This window comes from Mauremys reevesii, linkage group 10 (genome assembly GCF_016161935.1).
Source record: "Mauremys reevesii isolate NIE-2019 linkage group 10, ASM1616193v1, whole genome shotgun sequence".
Lineage (NCBI taxonomy): Eukaryota > Metazoa > Chordata > Testudines > Geoemydidae > Mauremys > Mauremys reevesii.
The window spans coordinates 44306801-44328906 of NC_052632.1; the positions used below are offsets into that span (position 1 = coordinate 44306801).

Sequence of the window (22106 nt, forward strand, 5' to 3'; positions counted from 1 at the left end):
CAACAAAATGGCAGATGAAATTCAATGTTGATAAATGCAGAGTAATACACATTGGAAAACTTAATCCTAACTATACATATAAAATGATGAGGTGTAAATTAGCTGTTACCACTCAAGAAGGAGCTCTTGGAGTCATTATGGATAGTTCTCTGAAAACATCTACTCAATGTGCAGCAGCAGTCAAAAAAGCGAACAGAATGTTGGGAATCATTAAGAAAGGGATCGATAGTAAGACAAGCAAAGAATCCTGTGGCACCTTATAGACTAACAGACGTTTTGCAGCATGAGCTTTCGTGGGTGAATACCCACTTCTTCGGATGCAAGTGGTGGAAATTTCCTGGGGCAGGTATATATAAGCAAGCAAGAAGCAAGCTAGAGATAACGAGGTTAGATCAATCAGGGAGGATGAGGCCCTGTTCTAGCAGTTGAAGTGTGAAAACCAAGGGAGGAGAAACTGGTTCTGTAATTGGCAAGCCATTCACAGTCTTTGTTTAGTCCTGAGCTGATGGTGTCAAATTTGCAGATGAACTGGAGCTCAGCAGTTTCTCTTTGAAGTCTGGTCCTAAAGTTTTTTTGCTGTAGGATGGCCACCTTAAGATCTTCTATTGTGTGGCCAGGGAGGTTGAAGTGTTCTTCTACAGGTTTTTGTATATTGCCATTCCTAATGTCTGATTTGTGTCCATTTATCCTTTTCCTTAGAGACTGTCCAGTTTGGCCGATGTACATAGCAGAGGGGCATTGCTGGCATATGATGGCATATATTACATTGGTGGAAGTGCAGGTGAATGAACCGGTGATGTTGTGGCTGATCTGGTTTGGTCCTGTGATGGTGTTGCTGGTGTAGATATGTGGGCAGAGTTGGCATCGAGGTTTGTTGCATGGATTGGTTCCTGAGGTAGGCTTAACTCTAGATGAGAGTGCAAAAAATGTATCTTTAGTGACATGTTGCAACCAAGGCTTTTGTATGCCTTGAGGAGGTTTTCCACCAACAACCTGTAGTTGTCTGCCTTGTTGTTTCCGAGAAAATTTATTGCCACTAACTGGAAGGCTTTCCATGCCATCTTTTCCTTGCCACGCAGTGCATGGTCAAATGCATCATCTCAAAGAAGTTCACGAATCTGAGGACCAACAAAGACACCTTCCTTTATCTTAGCTTCACTTAACCTTGGAAATTTTCCACGGAGGTACTTGAAAGCTGCTTGTGTTTTGTCAATGGCCTTGACAAAGTTCTTCATCAGACCCAGCTTGATGTGTAAGGGTGGTAACAAAATCTTCCTTGATTGGTGGTGGATGCTGAACACTTTTCCTCCCAGGCTCCAATGACTGTCGGAGTGGCCAATCTTTCTTGGTGTAGTGGGAATCTCTTGCACGACTATCCCATTCGCAGAGAAAACAGCAGTACTTTGTGTATCCAGTCTGCAGACCAAGCAAGAGAGCAACAACTTTCAAATCGCCACAAAGCTGCCACTGATGTTGGTCATAGTTTATGCACCTCAAAAGTTGTTTCATGTTGTCATAGGTTTCCTTCATATGGACTGCATGACCAACTGGAATTGATGGCAAAACATTGCCATTATGCAGTAAAACAGCTTTAAGACTCGTCTTCGATGAATCAATGAACAGTCTCCACTCATCTGGATCGTGAACGATGTTGAGGGCTGCCATCACACCATCAATGTTGTTGCAGGCTACAAGATCACCTTCCATGAAGAAGAATGGGACAAGATCCTTTTGACGGTCACGGAACATGGAAACCCTAACATAGAATCATAGAATCATAGACTTCACCTGCCAGGAGATTCCACTGCTGTAGTCTGGAGCCCAACAGCTCTGCCTTAGTCTTGGGTAGTTCCAAATCCCTGACAAGGTCATTCAGTTCACCTTGTGTTATGAGGTGTGGTTCAGAGGAGGAGGATGGGAGAAAATGTGGGTCCTGTGACATTGATGGTTCAAGACCAGAAGTTTCATCCTCTTCCTCTTCCTCGTCTGACTCAAGTGAGAATGATTCTGGTGCATCAGGAACCGGCAGTCCTTCTCCGTGGGGTACTGGGTGTATAGCTGATGGAATGTTTGGATAATGCACAGTCCACTTTTTCTTCTTTGACACACCTTTCCCAACTGGAGGCACCATGCAGAAGTAACAATTGCTGGTATGATCTGTTGGCTCTCTCCAAGTCATTGGCACTGCAAAAGGCATAGATTTCCTTTTCCTGTTCAACCACTGGCGAAGATTTGTTGCACAAGTGTTGCAGCATATGTGTGGGGCCCACCTCTTGTCCTGATCTCCAATTTTGCAGCCAAAATAAAGGTGATAGGCTTTCTTAACCATAGTGGTTATACTGCGCTTTTGTGATGCAAAAGTCACTTCACCACAAACATAGCAGAAGTTATCTGCACTGTTCACACAAGTACGAGGCATCTCTGCTCACTTTGGCTAAACAGAAATGTGTCCCTTTGCAAAATCAAACACTGACAAATAAGAGAGCATGACACTGTATGATTTCTAGAGCTGATATAGGGCAATTTGTTCAGCAGAGTGATGTAAGCTTTGTTATGATTGCATCATCCATGACTTCTAGGAATAACATGATTCAATTCATATCATGTATGACGCAATACCAGCTTCAGATTGCATCATTCATTGTTTTGCCTAAAAAGCAAGTACTGTCCAAACCCAGTCATAGATTTATTCATAGATCCAGTCAAAGATGTATTTTAGTCATTTCTGGTTTAAATTGAGATCCCTTCCCTTTATAACTCACTTATCCTCCGCTATTCCCAAGTCAAGGGTCGTATATACTGACCCAATAGCATAACTTGAAAACTAGAGCCAATCAACAATTTTAAGCATCATTTTCGTTCTCAGTGACCCAGAATTAGTAAAGTTTGACTACATTTATTTCAGAAGCATTTTGGCTGTAGAGCAGTGAAATAAATAAAATCAATACCAGTGTGCCTCTACATAAATCCATGGTATGCCCACATCTTGATTACTATGTGCAGATGTGGTCACCCCAGCTCAAAAAAGATATATTGGAATTGGAAAAGGTTCAGAAAAGGGCAACAAAAATGATTATTGGTATGGAACGGCTGCCATATGAGGAGAGTTTAGTAAGACTGGGACTTTTCAGCTTGGAAAAGAGATGACTGAGGGGGGGTATGATAGAGGTCTATAAAATCATGACTGGTGTGGAGAAAGTAAATAAAGAAGTGTTATTTACTCCTCATAACACAAGAACTAGGGGTCACCAAATAAAATTAATAGGCAGCAAGTTTAAAGCAAACAAAAGGAAGTATTTCTTCACACAACGTACAGTCAACCTATGGAACTCCTTGCCAGAGGATGTTGTGAAGGCCAAGACTATAACAGGATTCAAAAAAGAACTAGATAAATTCATGGAGGATAGGGCCATCAATGGCTATTAGCCAAGATGGACAGGGATGGTGTCCCCAGCCTCTGTTTGCCAAAAGCTGGGAATGGGCGACAGGGGATGGATCACTTAATGATTACCTGTTCTGTTCATTCCCTCTGGGGCACCTGGCAATTGGCTACTGTTGGAAGAGAGGATACTGGGCTAGGTGGAACTTTGGTCTGACCCATTATGGCCTTTCTTATGTTCTTATATTCTCTCCAGGAGGGTCTCAGCAGTTACTCCACTGGCACCTTTTTAACATAAAAAGCACCCCTGCTGCATGTTTATTTGTTAGTATTCTAAATAACTCTTCCCACAATCTTAAAGCAAACCTTAATGTCACAACTTAAAGTTCTCTGTCAACCCCTTCTTCTCTGCACTATTGGCTGGTTTGAACTAGAATAAATGGTAGAGTCTCTGTAACTTGAAGTCTTGTAAATCATGATCTGTGGACTTCAGTACCTCAGCCAGAGGCTATGGGTCTATTACAGGAGTGGATGGGTGAGATTCTGTGGCCTGTGATGTGCAGGAGGTCAGACTAGATGATCACAATGGTTCCTTCTGACCTTAAAGTCTATGAGTCTAATAGACTCCCTGGTACTGGGCACAGGCCCTCAGTGTTCCTTCATAAATGAAAGTCAACCAAAATGATATCCTCCCATCTCAGGGTAATCACAGTCTTTTTGTAACTTCCCAGTGATTGCTTCTGTCTTCACAAAAAGGTAAATTCTGATCAGATACTTAACACAATTGATATTAACAAGGGAGAATGAACACAAACCAATGTAGGGAAAGAACAGATTAAAAAATATTTAGATAAATTAGATGTATTCAAGTCAGCAGACCTGATGAAATTCACTCTCGATATTTAAGGAACTACCTGAAGCAGTTCTCAGAATCATTAGTGATTATCTCTGAGAACTCATGGAGGACAGGTGAAGTCCCAGAAGACTAGAGAAGGGCAAACACAGTACCTATCTTTAAAGGGGGAACAAATAGGACCCAGAGAATTATAGACCTGTCAGCCTTATTTTGATATCTGGAAAGATACAGGACAAATTATTAAACAATCGGTTTGTAAACACCTAGAGGATAATAGGATTATAAGTAATACTTATTATGGATTTGTCAAGAATAAATCATGGCAAACCAACCTAATTTCCTTCTTTGACAGGTTACTGGCCTAATGGAAGTGGGGAGAAGCAGTAGACAGATTGTAGCTTGATTTTAGTCAGGCTTTTGACACGGTCCTACATAACAGTCTCATAAGCAAACTAGGGAAATGTGGTCTAGATGAAATTTCTATAAGGTGGGTGCATAGCTGGTTGAAAGACTACTCACAGTAGTTATCAATGGTTTACTGTCAAACTGGGAAGATGTATTTACTGGGGCACCACATGGGTCTGTCCTAGGTCTTATACTATTCAATACTTTCATTAATAACTTAGATACTGGACTAGAGACAATGTTTATTAAATTTGCAGATGACACCAAGCTGGGAGGGTTGCAAGTACAGTTGCCAACTTTCACGCAGTAAATAAGCATCCCAACTTTCACAATAAACCAAAAATCAAGCTAATCCCATTTCAAAACAGGGCCAAAACAAGCCAATACCCAAGAATCTCAACACTCCATGTGACTAGATCCCTGGAGTGCAGGCTGGGACTGTGGTGGGCCCGCTGTGCACCCTTGCTTCTCTCTTCCCTTGCCCCTGCTTGCTGGGAGCCTATCCAAAAAAAAAAAAAAAAAAAAAAAGGAACGGGCTACAACAAGCCAAACAAGCTACAAGTCAAAAACTAACCAACAAGCAGCTCACAAGCCAATAAAGCCAAAAGCAAACCCAATTTCTGTGTTTTTTTCAGGGGTTTGGCATGTCTGGTTGCAAGCACTTTGGAGGACAGGATTAGACTTCAAAAGACCTTGACAAATTAGAGAATTAGTCTGAAATCAACAATATGAAATTCAGTAATGACAAGTGCAAAGTACTATGCTTAGGGAGGAAAAATCAAATTCACAACTACAAAATGGCTAGGCAGTAGTACTGCTGAAAAGGAACTGGGGCTTATAGTGGATCACAAATTGAATGAGAGTCAACAGTGTGATGCTGTTGTGAAAAAGGCAAAATCATTCTTGGGTGTATTAACAGGAGTGTGGTATGTAAAACATGGGAGGTAATTGTTCCACTCGACTCAGCATTGGTGGAACCTAAGTGGACAAATTGAAGAGAATCCAGAGGAGAGCAACAAAAATGATGATAGGTTTAGAAAACCTGACATATGAGGAAAGGCTAAAAAAACTAGGCATGTTTAGTCTTGAGAAAAGAAGACTGAGGAGGGACTGAATAAGTCTTCAAATAAGTAAAGTGCTGTTGTGAAGAGGATGGTTATCAGTTGTTCTACATGTTCACTGAAGATTAGACCAGAAGTAATAGGCAGCAAAGGAAATATATTAGATATAGCTTAGATATTAGGAATAACTTTCTAATGAAAAGGATAGTTAAATACTTGCATTGGCTTCCAAGGGAGGTTGTAGAATCCCCATTATTACAAGTTTTTAAGACCAAGTTAGACAAACATGTTCTAGGTATACCTGGTCCTGCCTCAGTGCAGGAGGCTGGACTAGACAGCCTACTAAGGTTCCTTCCAACCCTACATTTCTATTATTCTTTCTAGTCCCTCTCCCTCCCCCATCCCAGGGTATCCACAGTCTTTTCATAGTCTATATCTGCTCTTGCTGGGCCTTACCTTCTTTCCCAAGGTTTCAGACAGCTTCCCAGCCATTCTCTTTCCGGCCCCAACCTGGGAGTAATCATTGTAGGCACTAACTCCCCTCATGCCGCTCTCCTTGTGGCCCTGCCCTAGGCTCCTCTGCCAGACTCTTTCTGGGCTGCCCTGCTCTAACTTGCTCCTCCCAGTCTGCCTCTCTGCAGCATTCTTTTTATCCCCTAACTCAGTCATCCCCCTACCAGACCAGGGGGATGAGGTGGACGAGGCTTTCTTCCAGCAACTAACAGAAGTTGCTAGATCACAGGCCCTGGTTCTCATGGGTGACTTTAATCACCCTGATATCTGCTGGGAGAGCAATACAGCAGTGCACAGACAATCCAGGAAGTTTCTGGAAAGTGTAGGGGACAATTTCCTGGTGCAAGTGCTGGAGGAACCAACTAGGGGAAAAGCTCTTCTTGACCTGCTGCTCACAAACACGGAAGAAATAGTAGAGGAAGCAATAGTGGATGGGAACCTGGGAGCCAGTGACCATGAGATGGTCGAGTTCAGGATCCTGACACAAGGAAAAAAGGAAAGCAGTAGAACAGAGACCCTGGACTTCAGAAAAGCAGACTTCGACTCCCTCAGGGAACTGATGGGCAAGGTCCCCTGGGAGAATAACATGACGGGGAAAGGAGTCGAGGAAAGCTGGCTGTATTTTAAAGAATCCTTATTGAGGTTGCAGGAACAAACCATCCCGATGTGTAGGAAGAAAAGTAAATATGGCAGGCAACCAGCTTGGCTTAACAGTGAAATCCTTGCTCGTCTTAAACACAAAAAAGAAGCTTACAAGAAGTGGAAGATTGGACAAATAACCAGGGAGGAGTATAAAAGTATTGCTTAGGCATGCAGGAGTGAAATTAGGAAGGCCAAATCACGCTTGGAGTTGCAGCTAGCCGGAGATGTTAGGAGTAACAAGAAGGGTTTCTTCAGGTATGTTAGCAACAAGAAGAAAGTCAAGGAAACTGTGGGCCCCATGCTGAATGAGGGAGGGAACCTAGTGACAGAGGATGTGGAGAAAGCTAGTGTACTCAATGTTTTTTTTGCCTCTGTCTTCACAGACAAGGTCAGCTCCCAGACAGCTGCACTCTGCAGCGCGGTATGGGGAGGAGGTGACCAGCAATCTGTGGAGAAAGAAGCAGTTCGGGACTATTTAGAAAAGCTGGATGAGCACAAGTCCATGGGGCCGGATGCGCTGCATCCGAGGGTGCTAAAGGAGTTGGCCGATGAGATTGCAGAGCCATTGGCCATTATCTTTGAAAAATCATGGCGATCGGGGGAGGTCCCGGATGACTGGAAAAAAGCTAATGTAGTGCCCATCTTTAAAAAAGGGAAGAAGGAAGATCCAGGGAACTACAGGCCAGTCAGTCTAACCTCAGTCCCTGGAAAAATCATGGAGCAGGTCCTCAAGGAATCAATTCTGAACCACTTAAAGGAGGGGAAAGTGATCAGGAACAGTCAGCATGGATTCACCAAGGGCAAGTCATGCCTGACTAACCTAATTGCCTTCTATGATGAGATAACCGGTTCTGTGGATGAGGGGAAAGCAGTGGATGTGCTATTTCTGGACTTTAGCAAAGCTTTTGATACAGTCTCCCACAGTATTCTTGCCAGCAAGTTAAAGAAGTATGGGCTGGATGAATGGACGGTAAGGTGGATAGAAAACTGGCTAGATGGTCGGGCTCAACGGGTAGTGATCAATGGTTCCATGTCTAGTTGGCAGCCGGCAGCTTTTCGTCCACCGTAACCCCTAGGTCCTTTTCTGCAGAACTGCTGCCCAGCCATTCGGTCCCTAGTCTGTAACAGTGCATGGGATTCTTCCGTCCTAAGTGCAGGACTCTGCACTTGTCCTTGTTGAACCTCATCATATTTCTTTTGGCCCAATCCTCTAATTTGTCTAGGTCCCTCTGTATCCTATCCCTACCCTCCAGCGTATCAACCACTCCTCCCAGTTTAGTGTCATCTGCAAACTTGCTACGGGTGCAGTCCACACCATCCTCCAGATCGTTAATGAAGATATTGAATAAAACCGGCCCCAGCCCCAGCACCGACCCTTGGGGCACTCCACTTGATACCGGCTGCCAGGTTCCCATCCACTATTGCTTCCTCTACTATTTCTTCCGTGTTTGTGAGCAGCAGGTCAAGAAGAGCTTTTCCCCTAGTTGGTTCCTCCAGCACTTGCACCAGGAAATTGTCCCCTACACTTTCCAGAAACTTCCTGGATTGTCTGTGCACCGCTGTATTGCTCTCCCAGCAGATATCAGGGTGATTAAAGTCACCCATGAGAACCAGGGCCTGCGATCTAGTAACTTCTGATAGTTGCTGGAAGAAAGCCTCGTCCACCTCATCCCCCTGGTCTGGTGGTCTGTGATCATTCCCCTCTATTCAGCACTGGTGAGGCCTCATTTGGAGTACTGTGTCCAGTTTTGGGCCCCACATTACAAGAAGGATGTGGATAAATTGGAGAGAGTCCAGCAGAGGGCAACAAAAATGATTAGGGGGCTGGAGCACATGACTTATGAGGAGAGGCTGAGGGAACTGGGATTGTTTAGCCTGCAGAAGAGAAGAATGAGGGGGGATTTGATAGCTGCTGTCAACTACCTGAAAGGGGGTTCCAAAGAGGATGGATCTAGACTGTTCTCAGTGGTAGAAGATGACAGAACAAGGAGTAATGGTCTCAAGTTGCAGAGGGGGAGGTTTAGGTTGGACATTATGAAAAACTTTTTCACTAGTAGGGTGGTGAAGAACTGGAATGGGTTACCTAGGGAGGTGGTGGAATCTCCTTCCTTAGAGGTTTTTAAGGTCAGGCTTGACAAAGCCCTGGCTGGGATGATTTAGTTGGGTTTGGTCCTGCTTTGAGCAGGGGGTTGGACTAGATGACCTCCTGAGGTCCCTTCCAACCCTGAGATTCTATGATTCTATGCCTGTCAGTAGGCCCAGCCTGGGTGCGTCTACCTCATCATCGGGAGCTGGACCCACTTCACACAAAGACTCCAAATACCCTGTGACAACCTTTAAATATGTTCTTTTGTAAAGTATTATGCCTTTTCAGCCCTCTCTTGCACAGTAATGGAAACTTACTCAAATTCACAAATAATATCTAAAGTACTCGTGCACTGTTTAGGCTTGAAAAATATATAATTTTTTTAAAAAAGTTGTTATACTATAATTGTTATCACTGACTGAATCTCTGCCAGCAAAATCGCTATAGAAACATTAACTTGCAAGTACAAGTTTTCAAATCTCACATCTACAGGTTCTCCATATAGTGCTCTACCTGCTGCACACTAAGTGGCCTTCTGGATCTTGCTGCCACACATTAAAAGTTCCATTGTGTGCTTTCACCTACTGCTGTTATAGAGTCACCCTTAATTTAGACGTATACTAATTTTTGAATGCTTGACATTGTAACCTTAATATTCTTTTAACGTAGTTTTTTGTGCATTTTAAAACTTTAAAAAAGTCTAAAAAGATGTGCAGCATTGAGTTAGAATATTGCTTGCAGTGAGCTTTGTGTTTAATTCTTAAGTTCTAAAAATAATTGCTACTGTACTGCAAATATATATATATATATATATATATGCAAATATATATATATATATATATATATATATATATATATATATATATATATATATATATACGTACATACATATAGGCAGTGTAAATTGCTCTTTTACTAAGGACCAGATTATCACAGCCCTTTTATGTTTACTGGGAAGATTACCCCCACTGCAACCTTATGGGAGACAGTAATCAAACGGATGCTTGTGCACCCTTGTCATAAACAGATAGTAAGGGTTAAAGTCTCTTTTACCTGTAAAGGGTTAACAAGCTCAGTAACCTGAGGAACACCTGACCAGAGGACCAATCAAGGGACAGGATAATTTCAAATCTCTGTGGAGGGAAGGCTTTGTCTGTGTTCCTTATTTGCTCTGTGTGCTCTCTTTGGATCTAAGAGAGGCCAGACATGTCTCCAAGTTCTCCTGGAGTATTTCCTACTATCCAGTATAGTGAGTATTAGTTAAAAAGGTGGATTAGTCTTTTGAGTTGCTTTCTATATTTGCAATTGTGTGTTTGCTGAAGGAATTCTTTATTTCTGTTTGCTGTTACTTTAATTATGCTGAGGAGGAGGGAGGGGAAGTCTCTCCAGTTTTTATAAGTTAGACCCTGTATTTTTGCATCCTGGTAATACAGAGAGAGTGTACTTTTTTTTCTTTAATAAAATCTTTTCTTTTTTAGAACTTGATTGATTTCTTCCCTTGTTTGGATATTCAGAGGAAGGGAAGGGGGGAAGAGTGAGTTCCTCCTGGGTTTGATTCACGGAGTTGAATCGGTGTGTATCTCTCCGGAGTAGGCTAGGAGAGAGAGGGAGGGGGGAAGTGGGCTGCTTCCCTTTGTGTTGAGATTCAGGGAGATTGAATCTATGTTCCCCAGGGAGAGTTTTGGGGGAACAGGCAGTGTGTTATCCACTTTAAACATAACTGTTGGCAGCAGGACCAGATCTAGACTAGGATTAGTTTAGAGGAGTCCATGCAGGTCCCCATCTTGTGAACGCTAAAGTTCAAAGTGGGGAATAAACCTATGACATGGTAGGCAGTGATGAAATGGTAGTAAGAACCAGGAGCCATTGAGAACTATTCTCTTCCTCTGCAGCAGGGAAGCAGCCGGGGAGGGGAGGGGAGGATAGAAGTATTCAGCTTCTAACAAGGTATTGTTAGAAGGAGTTTTCCAGCTAGGCTAAGTTGGAGGTTGTCCCTGCCAGCAGGTATATGGGATCTTGGGGAGCAATTACCACACGGGCGGGGTGCAAATTAATTTCTTTATTAAAGGAAAAAGGGAGTGGTGAGAATTTAACAATGAAATACGATGGGATGGGGTGTATAGGGTGTTTACAATAGACAATGATGGTGGGGGGGGATACAGTACAGTTAATAAGCAACTCAACTTTATATAGGAACAGGTCTAGATATAATGTGGAATGTAAAACATACCAAAAGGAAATGCAAAATAAAATAGTAGCTTCTATATAGAATGGTCAACAATCTTAGATAGAATGTATTAAGTGGTAGGTGGCCTTATACACAATGTAACACAATAGTATTAATGCAAATACAAAGTATATCAGGAAGGTGGAAGTAATATGTGAATCACAGTGCAATAATACAATATGGATGATAAGTGAAATTATGTAGTGTAGACTTAATTTGTGAGGCTGTGATAGCAAGAGTGTACCCAAAGGCTGGGTCAAGAAACAGGAGGGGGGGGATGATAGTGGCAACTGATGAGAGATGCAGCTGCAAGCAGCGAGAGACTCTGAAGCCCTGCGAGGTAAGGACAACAGAGCAGTGTGTGGGGGGAGGGGGGTTTGGGAAGTTCAGATGGTGATGCAGATGTGGGGGAGAAAGCAGCAAGGAGTTTGGGAAATTCAGAGGGTGATGCAGATGCAGGGGAAAAAAGCAACAACGGGTTTGGGAAGTTCAGAGGGTGATGCAGTGGGTGATGCAGACACAGGGGAAAAAAGCAGCAAGGGATTTGGGAAGTTCAGAGGTTGATGCAGACACGGGAAAAAAGCAGCAAGGGGTTTGGGAAGTTCAGAGGTGATGCAGACACAGGGAAAAAAAGCAGCAAGGGATTTGGGAAGTTCAGAGGGGGAGATTGGAACAGCAAGAACCTTATCTATCCTCTAACTTAATCAAACTTATATAAAATGACAAGCAGCTTCTACAAAGTAACAAAACAGGTACAGAATACAATCAGGCAATGACTTTTTAAATCTATCTTAACCAATGACTAGGCAAAACAACAAATATCACAATTCTAAGCAAACTGCAACAAGCAGCTATATGGAGCAACAAAACAACAAACTATAGCAAGGCAGGTGAGACTTACAAGCTTTACAATCTTAACAAACTATGACTTATTAAACTAAAGAAACAAAATCTATGGTGCACCTTATGCTATGGGGAAGTTACAGAGGGCAGAGTGGTATGTGCCCCAGAATACAGCTCCCAAGGCAGCCCCCAAGGAAGCCAAGGGAGGTGGCTGCAGCAGTGGATACAGCTGAAAACCGTGAGTCCAGGGCAAAGCCCACAGGAGCAGAGCTTAGCAGCAGCACCAACTTACTTCTAGTGGCAGAGTGTCAGAGTTTAAGAGAGAGGTTTTAAAACACAGACCAAGGTTTAGCTTGAGTCTGTGTGCTGGGGAGACAGAGCCAGCAGCTAAAATAATAAAATAAAAGTATAGAAAGTTTCACAGAGGGATTCTTACCATCCCCCAAGGCAGCAGCAGAGGCAGAAACAGCAAGCACATCAGAAGGCTCGGTACAGTCTTGATAATCAGGAGATCTCTCAGGCAGCAATTCGTTCTTCGTGGGGGGGGGGGGGTCAAAAATAAAACGAGAGCGGAGAAAGGACCCCCAGAACCCCTGGTTGATCAGACCAGGCAGCAATGCAAGAACCTTTCTGAAGTCTGATCAAAAAATGTCTGTTTTTAAAGGCAAACCCTGGCAGCTTCCCGCCAGTAACTCTGATTGGCTCCCCCTCTTACAGGGAGGAGGGAGGCAGAGAAAAAACTGCAGGCAGCCACAGAGGCATGTTTGGACTAGCCCTGAGCCCAGAGGTATCTCCAGCCTCAAGGGAACAGTTCCAGACTGAGCAGGAAGCAGATGACAGCCTTAAGAAAGCTTGGGCGGCGGCACGGAGCGACCCACCGCCTCTCAGCTCTTCTAATCGATCCCAGTTTGTTGTAAAACAAGGACTTTTATATAAGGAGATTCTTTCTGGTGGACACCAGGAAGGCCAGCATCCTCAAAAACAGTTGGTAGTTCCAACTAAGTACCGGGACAAGCTCTTAAGCTTGGCCCATCATCATCCCAGTGGTCATTCTGGGGTGAACAGAACCAAAGACAGGTTGGAAAAGTCCTTCCACTGGGAGGGGATGGGCAAGGACGTTGCCAAGTATGTCCGGTCAAATGGATAAAAAGTGTTCTTCAATGTCAAATATCTTGTTGTTTACATACTTAGTAATATATGTAATAGTGCATGTGTTTTGTTAATCTGTTTATTTTAAAGTCCTAGAAGGAAATCACCGCCAGTGTGGTTCCCCCACTGTCTGCGATTTGGGGGGGCGTGTCATAAACAGATAGTAAGGGTTAAAGTCTCTTTTACCTGTAAAGGGTTAACAAGCTCAGTAACCTGAGGAACACCTGACCAGAGGACCAATCAAGGGACAGGATAATTTCAAATCTCTGTGGAGGGAAGGCTTTGTCTGTGTTCCTTGTTTACTCTGTGTGCTCTCTTTGGATCTAAGAGAGGCCAGACATGTCTCCAAGTTCTCCTGGAGTATTTCCTACTATCCAGTATAGTGAGTATTAGTTAAAAAGGCAGATTAGTCTTTTGAGTTGCTTTCTATATTTGCAATTGTGTGTTTGCTGAAGGAATTCTTTATTTCTGTTTGCTGTTACTTTAATTATGCTGAGGAGGAGGGAGGGGAAGTCTCTCCAGTTTTTATAAGTTAGACCCTGTATTTTTGCGTCCTGGCAATACAGAGAGAGTGTACTTTTTTTTCTTTCTTTAATAAAATCTTTTCTTTTTTAGAACTTGATTGATTTCTTCCCTTGTTTGGATTTTCAGGGGAAGGGGATGGGGGATAGGGAATCCCTCTTTGTTTGATTCAAGGAGTTGAATCAAGGTATCTCTCTCCAGGACTAGGGAAGGGGAGGGGGAGGTAAGTCCCTCTTTGTGTTGAGTCAAGGATTTGACTCGGTGTGTAATCTCTCTGGAGCAGGCTGGAGAGAGGGAAGGGGGGAGGGGAACTGGCTGTTTCTCTCTCTCTGGTGAGATTCAAGGGGTTTGAATCTGGGTTCCCCAGGGGAAGTTTGGGGGACAGGCAGTGTGTTACCCACTTTAAACTTAACTGGTGGCAGCGAGAACCAGATCTAAACTAGGATTTTAGTTTAGAGGAGTCCATGCAGGTCCCCATCTTGTGAACGCTAAAGTTCAAAGTGGGGAATAAACCTATGACAACCCTAAAAACAAGGAAGGCCTGTAGAGCTGCTTGCCATGTTGCACATCTCAAAGCAAGTGTTTGGTTTGGTTGTGAGCATGGCCAGAGCTCCATCCATTTTGCACACTAGGGAGGACAATGCTGTGGATGTGTGCAGGCAGCACTCTTAACGTGTGGCAAGTGCCTCTGCTAAAGGAGTCTTCTTTGCAGCACCCACAGAGGCAATATGCCTTATGCCATCATACTTACTTTCTCCATCACTGCTTGGGCCTCACTGCCATTGAAACCCCGTCCTTGCTGCCTGCCATCTCACCCCACAATGTTCAAAAAAACCCAACCCTCAGCCCCCCCAAAAAGAGAGGCTGAATAATAGTATGTAGTGACTTATTCAGATTGACCTGCTAGACCTTAACAGTCTCTTCAGCTGGATAGGACTGTGGTCAAAAACCTTGTAAGTAGATATTATTCACTCAATCGGCCAAAATACTTTTAAAGTATAAAATCTTAATACTGTCTGAAATACATATTCCAGAGTTGCTACAAAGCTTTTGACAGGATTGACTCATAATCCAAGTTCTTTTCTTTTGAGATATCAATCACATGGTCGTACATCTTGGAGTTTATGTTCTGTCCATCATATATGAGCATTTATGAGAGGATTTAAGTCCAGTCCTGTTAGCATAGCTTCAAAATCTCATTTCAAAACTCAGGGATGTTATTGGCTTGTTGTGCATTAATGGTTTATGTATCAATTTTACAGAAATAAAAATCACTGTAGAATAGTTCAGAGAAGTCTAGTTACTTATATGCTGTTCAGGTTAGGTTTAGTGTTAAATCCTCTGAAGCCACAGTATAATAGGTAGCTTTCAGTTGTTCTGACAGGCCAATGACAGTGTAGTTCCTTCAAGGAGTGTGGATTCATGGTTTAATTTTAAAAATTAAAAGTTAAATAGAGAGGAATTTGTAAGTTATAAAACTTTGGGAAGTAAACTTTAAAGGAGGCTTTTGTATTTTCTTTACCATCTTTTCTCAAGTTCTTCCAAATACAGGATAAAATCCTGACTCTGGGCTAGGTCAGCGGTGGAGACTTCCACTAGTAGCAGCTGTCCTGCTACTCCTGGGAGAATTCTGTGCCACCGTGCAGTGCAGAATTAATGTGCTGCGCAGAATTTCCTTTTCCCCCCCACAGAATTGGCATTGCAGAGTTGTTGGCCGCCACTAGGGGCTGCTAGACCAAGCAGAGCTCACTTGGAGAAAAGAGTGCCATCTACTGACTCCCCAGTACAACCTAATATGCAGGAGTGGGAGTAAGGGGTGAGGTGTCTCTTATTGAAGTACTGACCAGTTCTGATCCATAAGACCAGGAAGGTGTTGCTTTACTTGGCATGTCTTCTGAGATATTCATGTCATTAGGTTTATAAAATCAAACCTATTCATATATAGTGAAAAAAGGTAACTCAGCTACCTCCCTCTTAGCTGATGTTGAAAGCACTTGTTTTTCTTTGGGGCAGAGGAGTCTCTCACCCTCCATTGGATTTCTGGGTTTCCCTTTTCCCTCCCTTTATTTCTTTATCTCTACCCTCAGTTTCTCTACATCCCCTTTTTTTTTGTCTTTCTTCCCTTTTATATGTTGTATGCAGCTATTGCTGAAAATTAGCAATCAAGGATGATTCTATCTGCGACCCCATCACAGCTGCCTTTTCCAGCTAGCAGGGTTCAAAATCCTATTCTTGAGGGGACGAAACAGTAATAAAATCGTATGTTGGTCATGAGAAAACTCATTTTGTGGTCTTACATTTCTGTTATTTGGCTTCTTGGTGACTCATACCAGCCAGTTTGGTTCAGGAATTGCTTCTGCATCTGATATTATGATTTGTTGTTGTTTGCTAGATTGTTTCTACTTCCTTATTTTTTGTAGTTGTTTCTTTTTGACTTATGTTTGACTCCCGAGCAGCTGTTCTCAAACTGTGGTCTGTGAATTGCCGGTAGTCTGAGGAAAGCTGGCTGGTAAAATGGTGTTGGCGCTCTTCCTTGTTTCTGGTTGCTGATCTTCATTGAAAGGTAGCTAAAATACATTAAATCCTTTCCTGATATTACTTTTGCATGTAAGCAACTGTAGTAGTTGCCACAAGCATGCTATATATTCAAGAATGGGGGAGGAGATTGTCTCATGGACCATCTCTCTATTAAGATATGGTCCTCACTCAGGTTCTAGGGGATTTATGCTATTTCAGTAAATATCTATGTAATAAACTCAAATAGAAACACTTGGCTTGAGTCAACAGGCCTACACTTGGTACGGTTTCAGATCATGTACAGCTCACATCATGCTTAGCTAACTCCCTTTGTGCTGTTTTTAACTCTCTTCCTCCATCTTTGCCTTCGTTTCATCTTCCTTCTGCCTCTCTAAATATTCTTCTGAGCTTTGTCATTGCCATTTATTCCCTTTGAGATTTTTTCTTATCTTTGTCTGCCTCAGAAATCCTTCTGGGGTCCTTCATGCTCCTCTAAGCTGTTTGTGATGAATGAATAAAAACTGTTCAATTGAGATCTTGCTGATGTATTTATTGAGCAATCTAATTTTATTTACAATACATAGATATTTCACATTAATTCTTTTGCCAACACAGCTTTTAAAAGATTAAATCCATATAACTTAAATAAGTACATAACTTCAACTTTTTCATTGCTATATCCCAAGAAGATAATGGGAAAGGGAAGTCTGTGATTAGGCAATAGCTTGGAGATAATAGATTGACCATTTCCCCCCTGCTAGAGTATTTCAGGTGATGTTTAAACTTTTTTTTAACCTGGACAGCAGTGTACTAGAGTTCCATGGTGGAAGTCTAGTGCTGAGTATACAACACTCTGTGAAATAGCTTTGACATGCAGAGCCAGTGTGTATGCTATATTTGTACAGTCAGCTTATCAGTTTCCTAAATTAGTACCACACGCTAAACTTTGTAGCTTAATGTACTGCTTATGTGAGGAGATTCACAGTCAACATAATTGGAGCATAAGCTTTAATAATTTGATAGAATGTTTTTGTTTTCTTTAAGTATATCTTAAGAATATATATATATCCTAAGTATCTTTCTCAGCTTTACACAAGCCCACTGGTATCACAGTCTCAAGACTTGCATGCCCTCTGCTGCCCTCTAGGGCTACTGCATGGGATTTGTGAGTAGAGTTCAAAGCTCTTTGTGGAAGGCATTATAATAGTACAAGTCAAATTGCCTTTCATTATGTATGAATTATGAAATATATTTAAAAATAAAATTTTAGTTTAATGTTCTGGTACTGCTGTAGATATATTTTTAAACTTAATTCATACTGAGGTAAAAACAAATGAAACCCTGTACATTTTATATTGTACATGTAAATATGTGTTATGTTTGTGTATGATAACTATTGTTTATTATATATTTTGAATGAAAAATATTGTAAGATTTGTATTTACATTCTTTATTTCTGAAAGAATTTCTTCTGCCTTAAATTCATGTTGTAAATATTTTCTCATTTACAGACCAGGGTCAGTTTATTAGCTTGTATAACTGGGTCCTTCTGCTTTACAGGTTTTTTGTACAAGTCACTATTTTTTTTTTGCTTAATTTCAGGAAGGTTTTTCATTAATTGATGCCCACAAATGGTTGAAGATAGTAAGAAGAGCAGATTGTCTGTTGTTTGGTTCAAAGTTAAAAGTAAGTTGCATTGTTGTTTCTGCTATTAAAATCTGGATGTCATGTATGGACTTAATATCTGCAATGTCATTTTTTGTATTGATTTTGGTGAAATTCAACAGGAAGTTCAAAGGTACAGTGAGTTATTTGTATGCTTAAAATGAAGGAACTTCTTTCCTCAAGCTGATGGACCTATGGTTTTGTTACTGGTATTTCTTTGCAAGTAGATGGTTTGGAGCCTAGATACTTTTGGATTCATCATACATGACCATGGATAAAAAAATTTAATACATGTGCTTATTTGATACAGTTAAAAGTGCTCCAGATTGTCCTAGATATCTAAACAGGTTTTTCAGTAGAAAGCATATCAGTTTCCTAGGATCTATAAGTCAAACTCAGAACTGAGTGCTGTGTTATGGAGCATGGATTGCACCTCTCCCATTCAGGTGCAGAATAGTTGGGGCATAAGAATGCTCCATGGATTCTTTGCCCGGCTCCAGCATACCGTATTTCCAGGCTCATGTGGGGGAGGTGCAGAACTGACTAGTATGGCTGTAAGTGAAGGAAGCAATGTCTAGCATACCTGTTGCTTTGTTCCTTATGAAAGATTCATGTGGACCCGTCACAAAACTGCTTAACAGTCAGTGATTGCATTTTGTTTTTAGATAGGTATGTTTGATTTATAAACAGAGAAGTAGTATTCTACAATTTGCAGGGGAAAACACCTTATTGTCTGCAGAATGCTAGTAGACTCGAAGAATAACAACAAACATTGTTCAAGTGAACAGGAAAGACATTTTCTTGCCTTAGAAATAGCCTTGTTCTTCAAGTAGTGTCCCTATGGGTGCTCCACTGTAGGTGTATGTGCATCCCTGCGCTTCTGAACAGAGATCTTTGGTAGCAGTGTCCGTTTGACCTGCACATCCGCTCCCCCCTCCTCATGCTCTGCCTTGAGGCTAATTAGCACTGTGCAGACGAACCACCCTTAGTTCCTTCTAAGCTACCCCGGCTAGAAACTGAGTGATTAGCAGTGCGTTCACAGATACTTAGAATCATAGAATCATAGAATTCAAGATCAGAAGGGACCATTATGATCATCTAGTCTGACCTCCTGCAAGATGCAGGACTCACAAGCCGATCCACCCACTCCTGAACTGCTGTTGAATGCTCCAAATCATGATTTAAAGACTTCAAGAAGCAGATAATCCACCAGCAAGCGACCCCTGCCCCATGCTTCGGAGGAGGGCGAAAAACCTCCAGGGCCACTGCCAATCTACCCTGGAGGAAAATTCCTTCCCGACCCCAAATATGGCGATCAGCTGAACCCTGAGCATGTGGGCAAGACTCTCCAGCCAGACCCTCTGGAAAAGGCTAACAATATCCCAACGTTGACCCTTTGTACTAATTACCAGTGTGGCACGTTATTGACCTATTGACTAAACCCGTTATCCTATCATACCATCCCCTCCATAAACTTATCCAGCTTAATCTTAAAGTCATGGAGGTCCTTCGCCCCCACTGTTTCCCTCGGTAGGCTGTTCCAGAATTGCACTCCTCTGATGGTTAGAAACCTTCGTCTAATTTCAAGCCTAAATTTCCTGACTGACAATTTATATCCGTTTGTCCTCGTGTCCACATTAGCACTGAGCTGAAATAATTCCTCTCCTTCCCTGGTATTTATCCCTCTGATATATTTAAAGAGTGCAATCATATCTCCTCTTATCCTTCTTTTGGTTAAGGAAAACAAACCGAGCTCCTCAAGTCTCCTGTCATACGACAGGCTTTCCATTCCTCGGATCATTCTAGTGGCCCTTCTTTGTACCCGTTCCAGTTTGAATTCATCCTTCTTAAACATGGGAGACCAAAACTGCACACAATACTCCAAATGAGGTCTCACCAACGCCTTATATAACGGGACTAGCACCTCCTTATCTCTACTAGAAATACCTCGCCTAATGCATCCCAAGACCGCATTAGCTTTTTTAACGGCCACATCACATTGCCTACTCATAGTCATCCTACGATCAACCAGGACTCCTAGGTCCTTCTCCTCCTCCGTTACTTCCAACTGGTGCGTCCCCAGCTTATAACTAAAATTCTTGTTAATCATCCCTAAATGCATAACCTTACACTTCTCACTATTGTATTTCATCCTGTTACTAATACTCCAGTTTACAAGGTCATCCAAATCTCCCTGGAGGATATCCTGATCCTTTTCCGAATTGGCAATACCTCCCAACTTGGTGTCATCCGCAAACTTTATCAGCCCACTCCTACTTTTGGTTCCGAGGTCAGCGATAAATAGATTAAATAAAATCGGACCCAAAACTGAACCTTGAGGAACTCCACTGGTAACCCCCCTCCAACCCGACAGATCACCCTTCAATACGACCTCTGCAGTCTCCCCTTTAACCAGCTCCTTATCCACCTCTGGATTTTCATTTCGATCCCCATCTTTTCCAATTTAACCAGTAATTCCTCATGCGGTACCGTATCAAACGCCTTACTGAAATCAAGATATATTAGATCCACCGCATTTCCCTTGTCTAAAAAATCTGTTACTTTCTCAAAGAAGGAGATCAGGTTGGTTTGGCACGATCTACCTTTCGTAAAACCATGCTGTAATTTGTCCCAGTTGCCATCGGCCTCAAGGTCCGTAACCACTCTCTCCTTTAAAAAATTTTCCATGACTTTGCATACTACAGATGTTAAACTAACAGGCCTGTAGTTACCCGGGTCACTTTTTTTCCCCTTCTTGAATATAGGAACTATATTAGCTAATCTCCAGTCAAACGGTACAACCCCCGAGTTTAGAGATTTATTAAAAATCATCGCTAACGGGCTTGCAATTTCACTCGCCAATTCCCTTAATATTCTAGGATGAAGATTATCCGGGCCCCCTGATTTACTTCTGTTAAGCTGTTCAAGTTTGGCTTCTACCTCAGATACCGTAATGTCTACCCCCATATCTTCATTCCCGTCAGTCCCTCTACCACTATTCCTTAGCCCTTCATTAGCCTCATTAAAGACCGAGGCAAAATATTCGTTTAGATATTGTGCCATGCCAAGATTATCCCTAATCTCCACTCCGTTTAAAGTTTTAAGCGGTCCCACTTCTTCCTTCTTGGTTTTCTTCCTATTTATATGGCTAAAAAACCTTTTGCTATTGGTTTTAATCCCCTTCGCTAGGTCCATCTCCACCCGGCTCTTTGCCTTTCTCACTGCTTCCCTACACCCTCTGACCTCAATAAGGTAGGTTTCTTTGCTGATCCCTCCCATTTTCCAGTCCTTGTACGCTTTCTGTTTTTTCTTAATCACCCCTCTGAGACGCTTGCTCATCCAGCTCGGTCTAAAACTGCTACCTATGAACCGTTTTCCCTTTCTCGGGATACAGGCCTCTGACAGCTCCTGCAACTTCAACCTGAAGTAACCCCAGGCGTCTTCCGCCTTTAGATCCCTAAATATGTTAGTCCAATCCACTTCCCTAACTAGTCACCTCAATTTAGTAAAGTTAGCCCTTTTGAAATCGTAAACCTTAGTCTCAGATGCAGTTTTGTTTATCCTTCCATTTATTTTGAAACGAATTAGCTCATGATCACTCGAGCCAAGGTTGTCCCCTACAACTATTTCCTCAACAAGGTCCTCGTTACTCACCAAAATCAGATCTAAAATGGCATCCCCCCTCGTTGGTTCAGCAACTGCTTGATGAAGGAATTCATCAGCTATCACGTCTAGCTTTACTTTACTCTTTAGAAATTCGTTCTAAGGGTATGGCTACACTTACAAATCTGCAGCGCTGGTAGTTGCAGCGCTGGTCATCCAGCTGTGCAGGGCCAGCGCTGGTGTGTGGCCACACTCACAGCTACCAGTGCTGGTGTGTGGCCACATTTGCAGCATTTGCAGCGCTGTTGGGAGTGATGCATTATGGGCAGCTATCCCAGCGTTCAAGCGGCAGCAACGTGCTTTTCAAAAGAGGGGGGTGGGGTGGGGCATAGTGTGTCAGGGAGCGGGCGAGAGAGAGAGAGTGGATTTTTGGAGCCAACACTGTGTGTTACCTTCCTGCCTTGAAAAATCAGAACATGTTCCCAATCCCTTACCCTTAACTCTTAACTGCAAACAGCCTGCAGCCAACGGACTCCCTTTCTCCCCTCTGCCCCGTTTCTGTCAAGCAAACACTCACTCCCTGCCTGCCTCATTATCTCATTTGATTGTTCACAGATTGATCACAGCAAACAGGAGCT

General features: G+C 42.5%; 1 protein-coding gene across 5 annotated transcripts in view; it reads left to right on the forward strand.

Annotated features, from left to right (window-relative positions):
- The window catches only part of REC114 (REC114 meiotic recombination protein), a 175267-nt gene that overhangs the window by 27424 nt on the left and 125737 nt on the right, over nucleotides 1-22106 (forward strand). For all 5 annotated transcript variants that reach the window (XR_005585464.1, XM_039491425.1, XM_039491423.1 and 2 more), the window contains exon 3: nucleotides 17803-17886. Coding sequence is in view for 4 of the 5 variants with exons in the window: in XM_039491425.1 (XP_039347359.1) it covers nucleotides 17803-17886 (84 nt within the window). In the remaining variant the exon portion in view is untranslated. The remainder of the gene's footprint in view (nucleotides 1-17802; nucleotides 17887-22106) is intronic.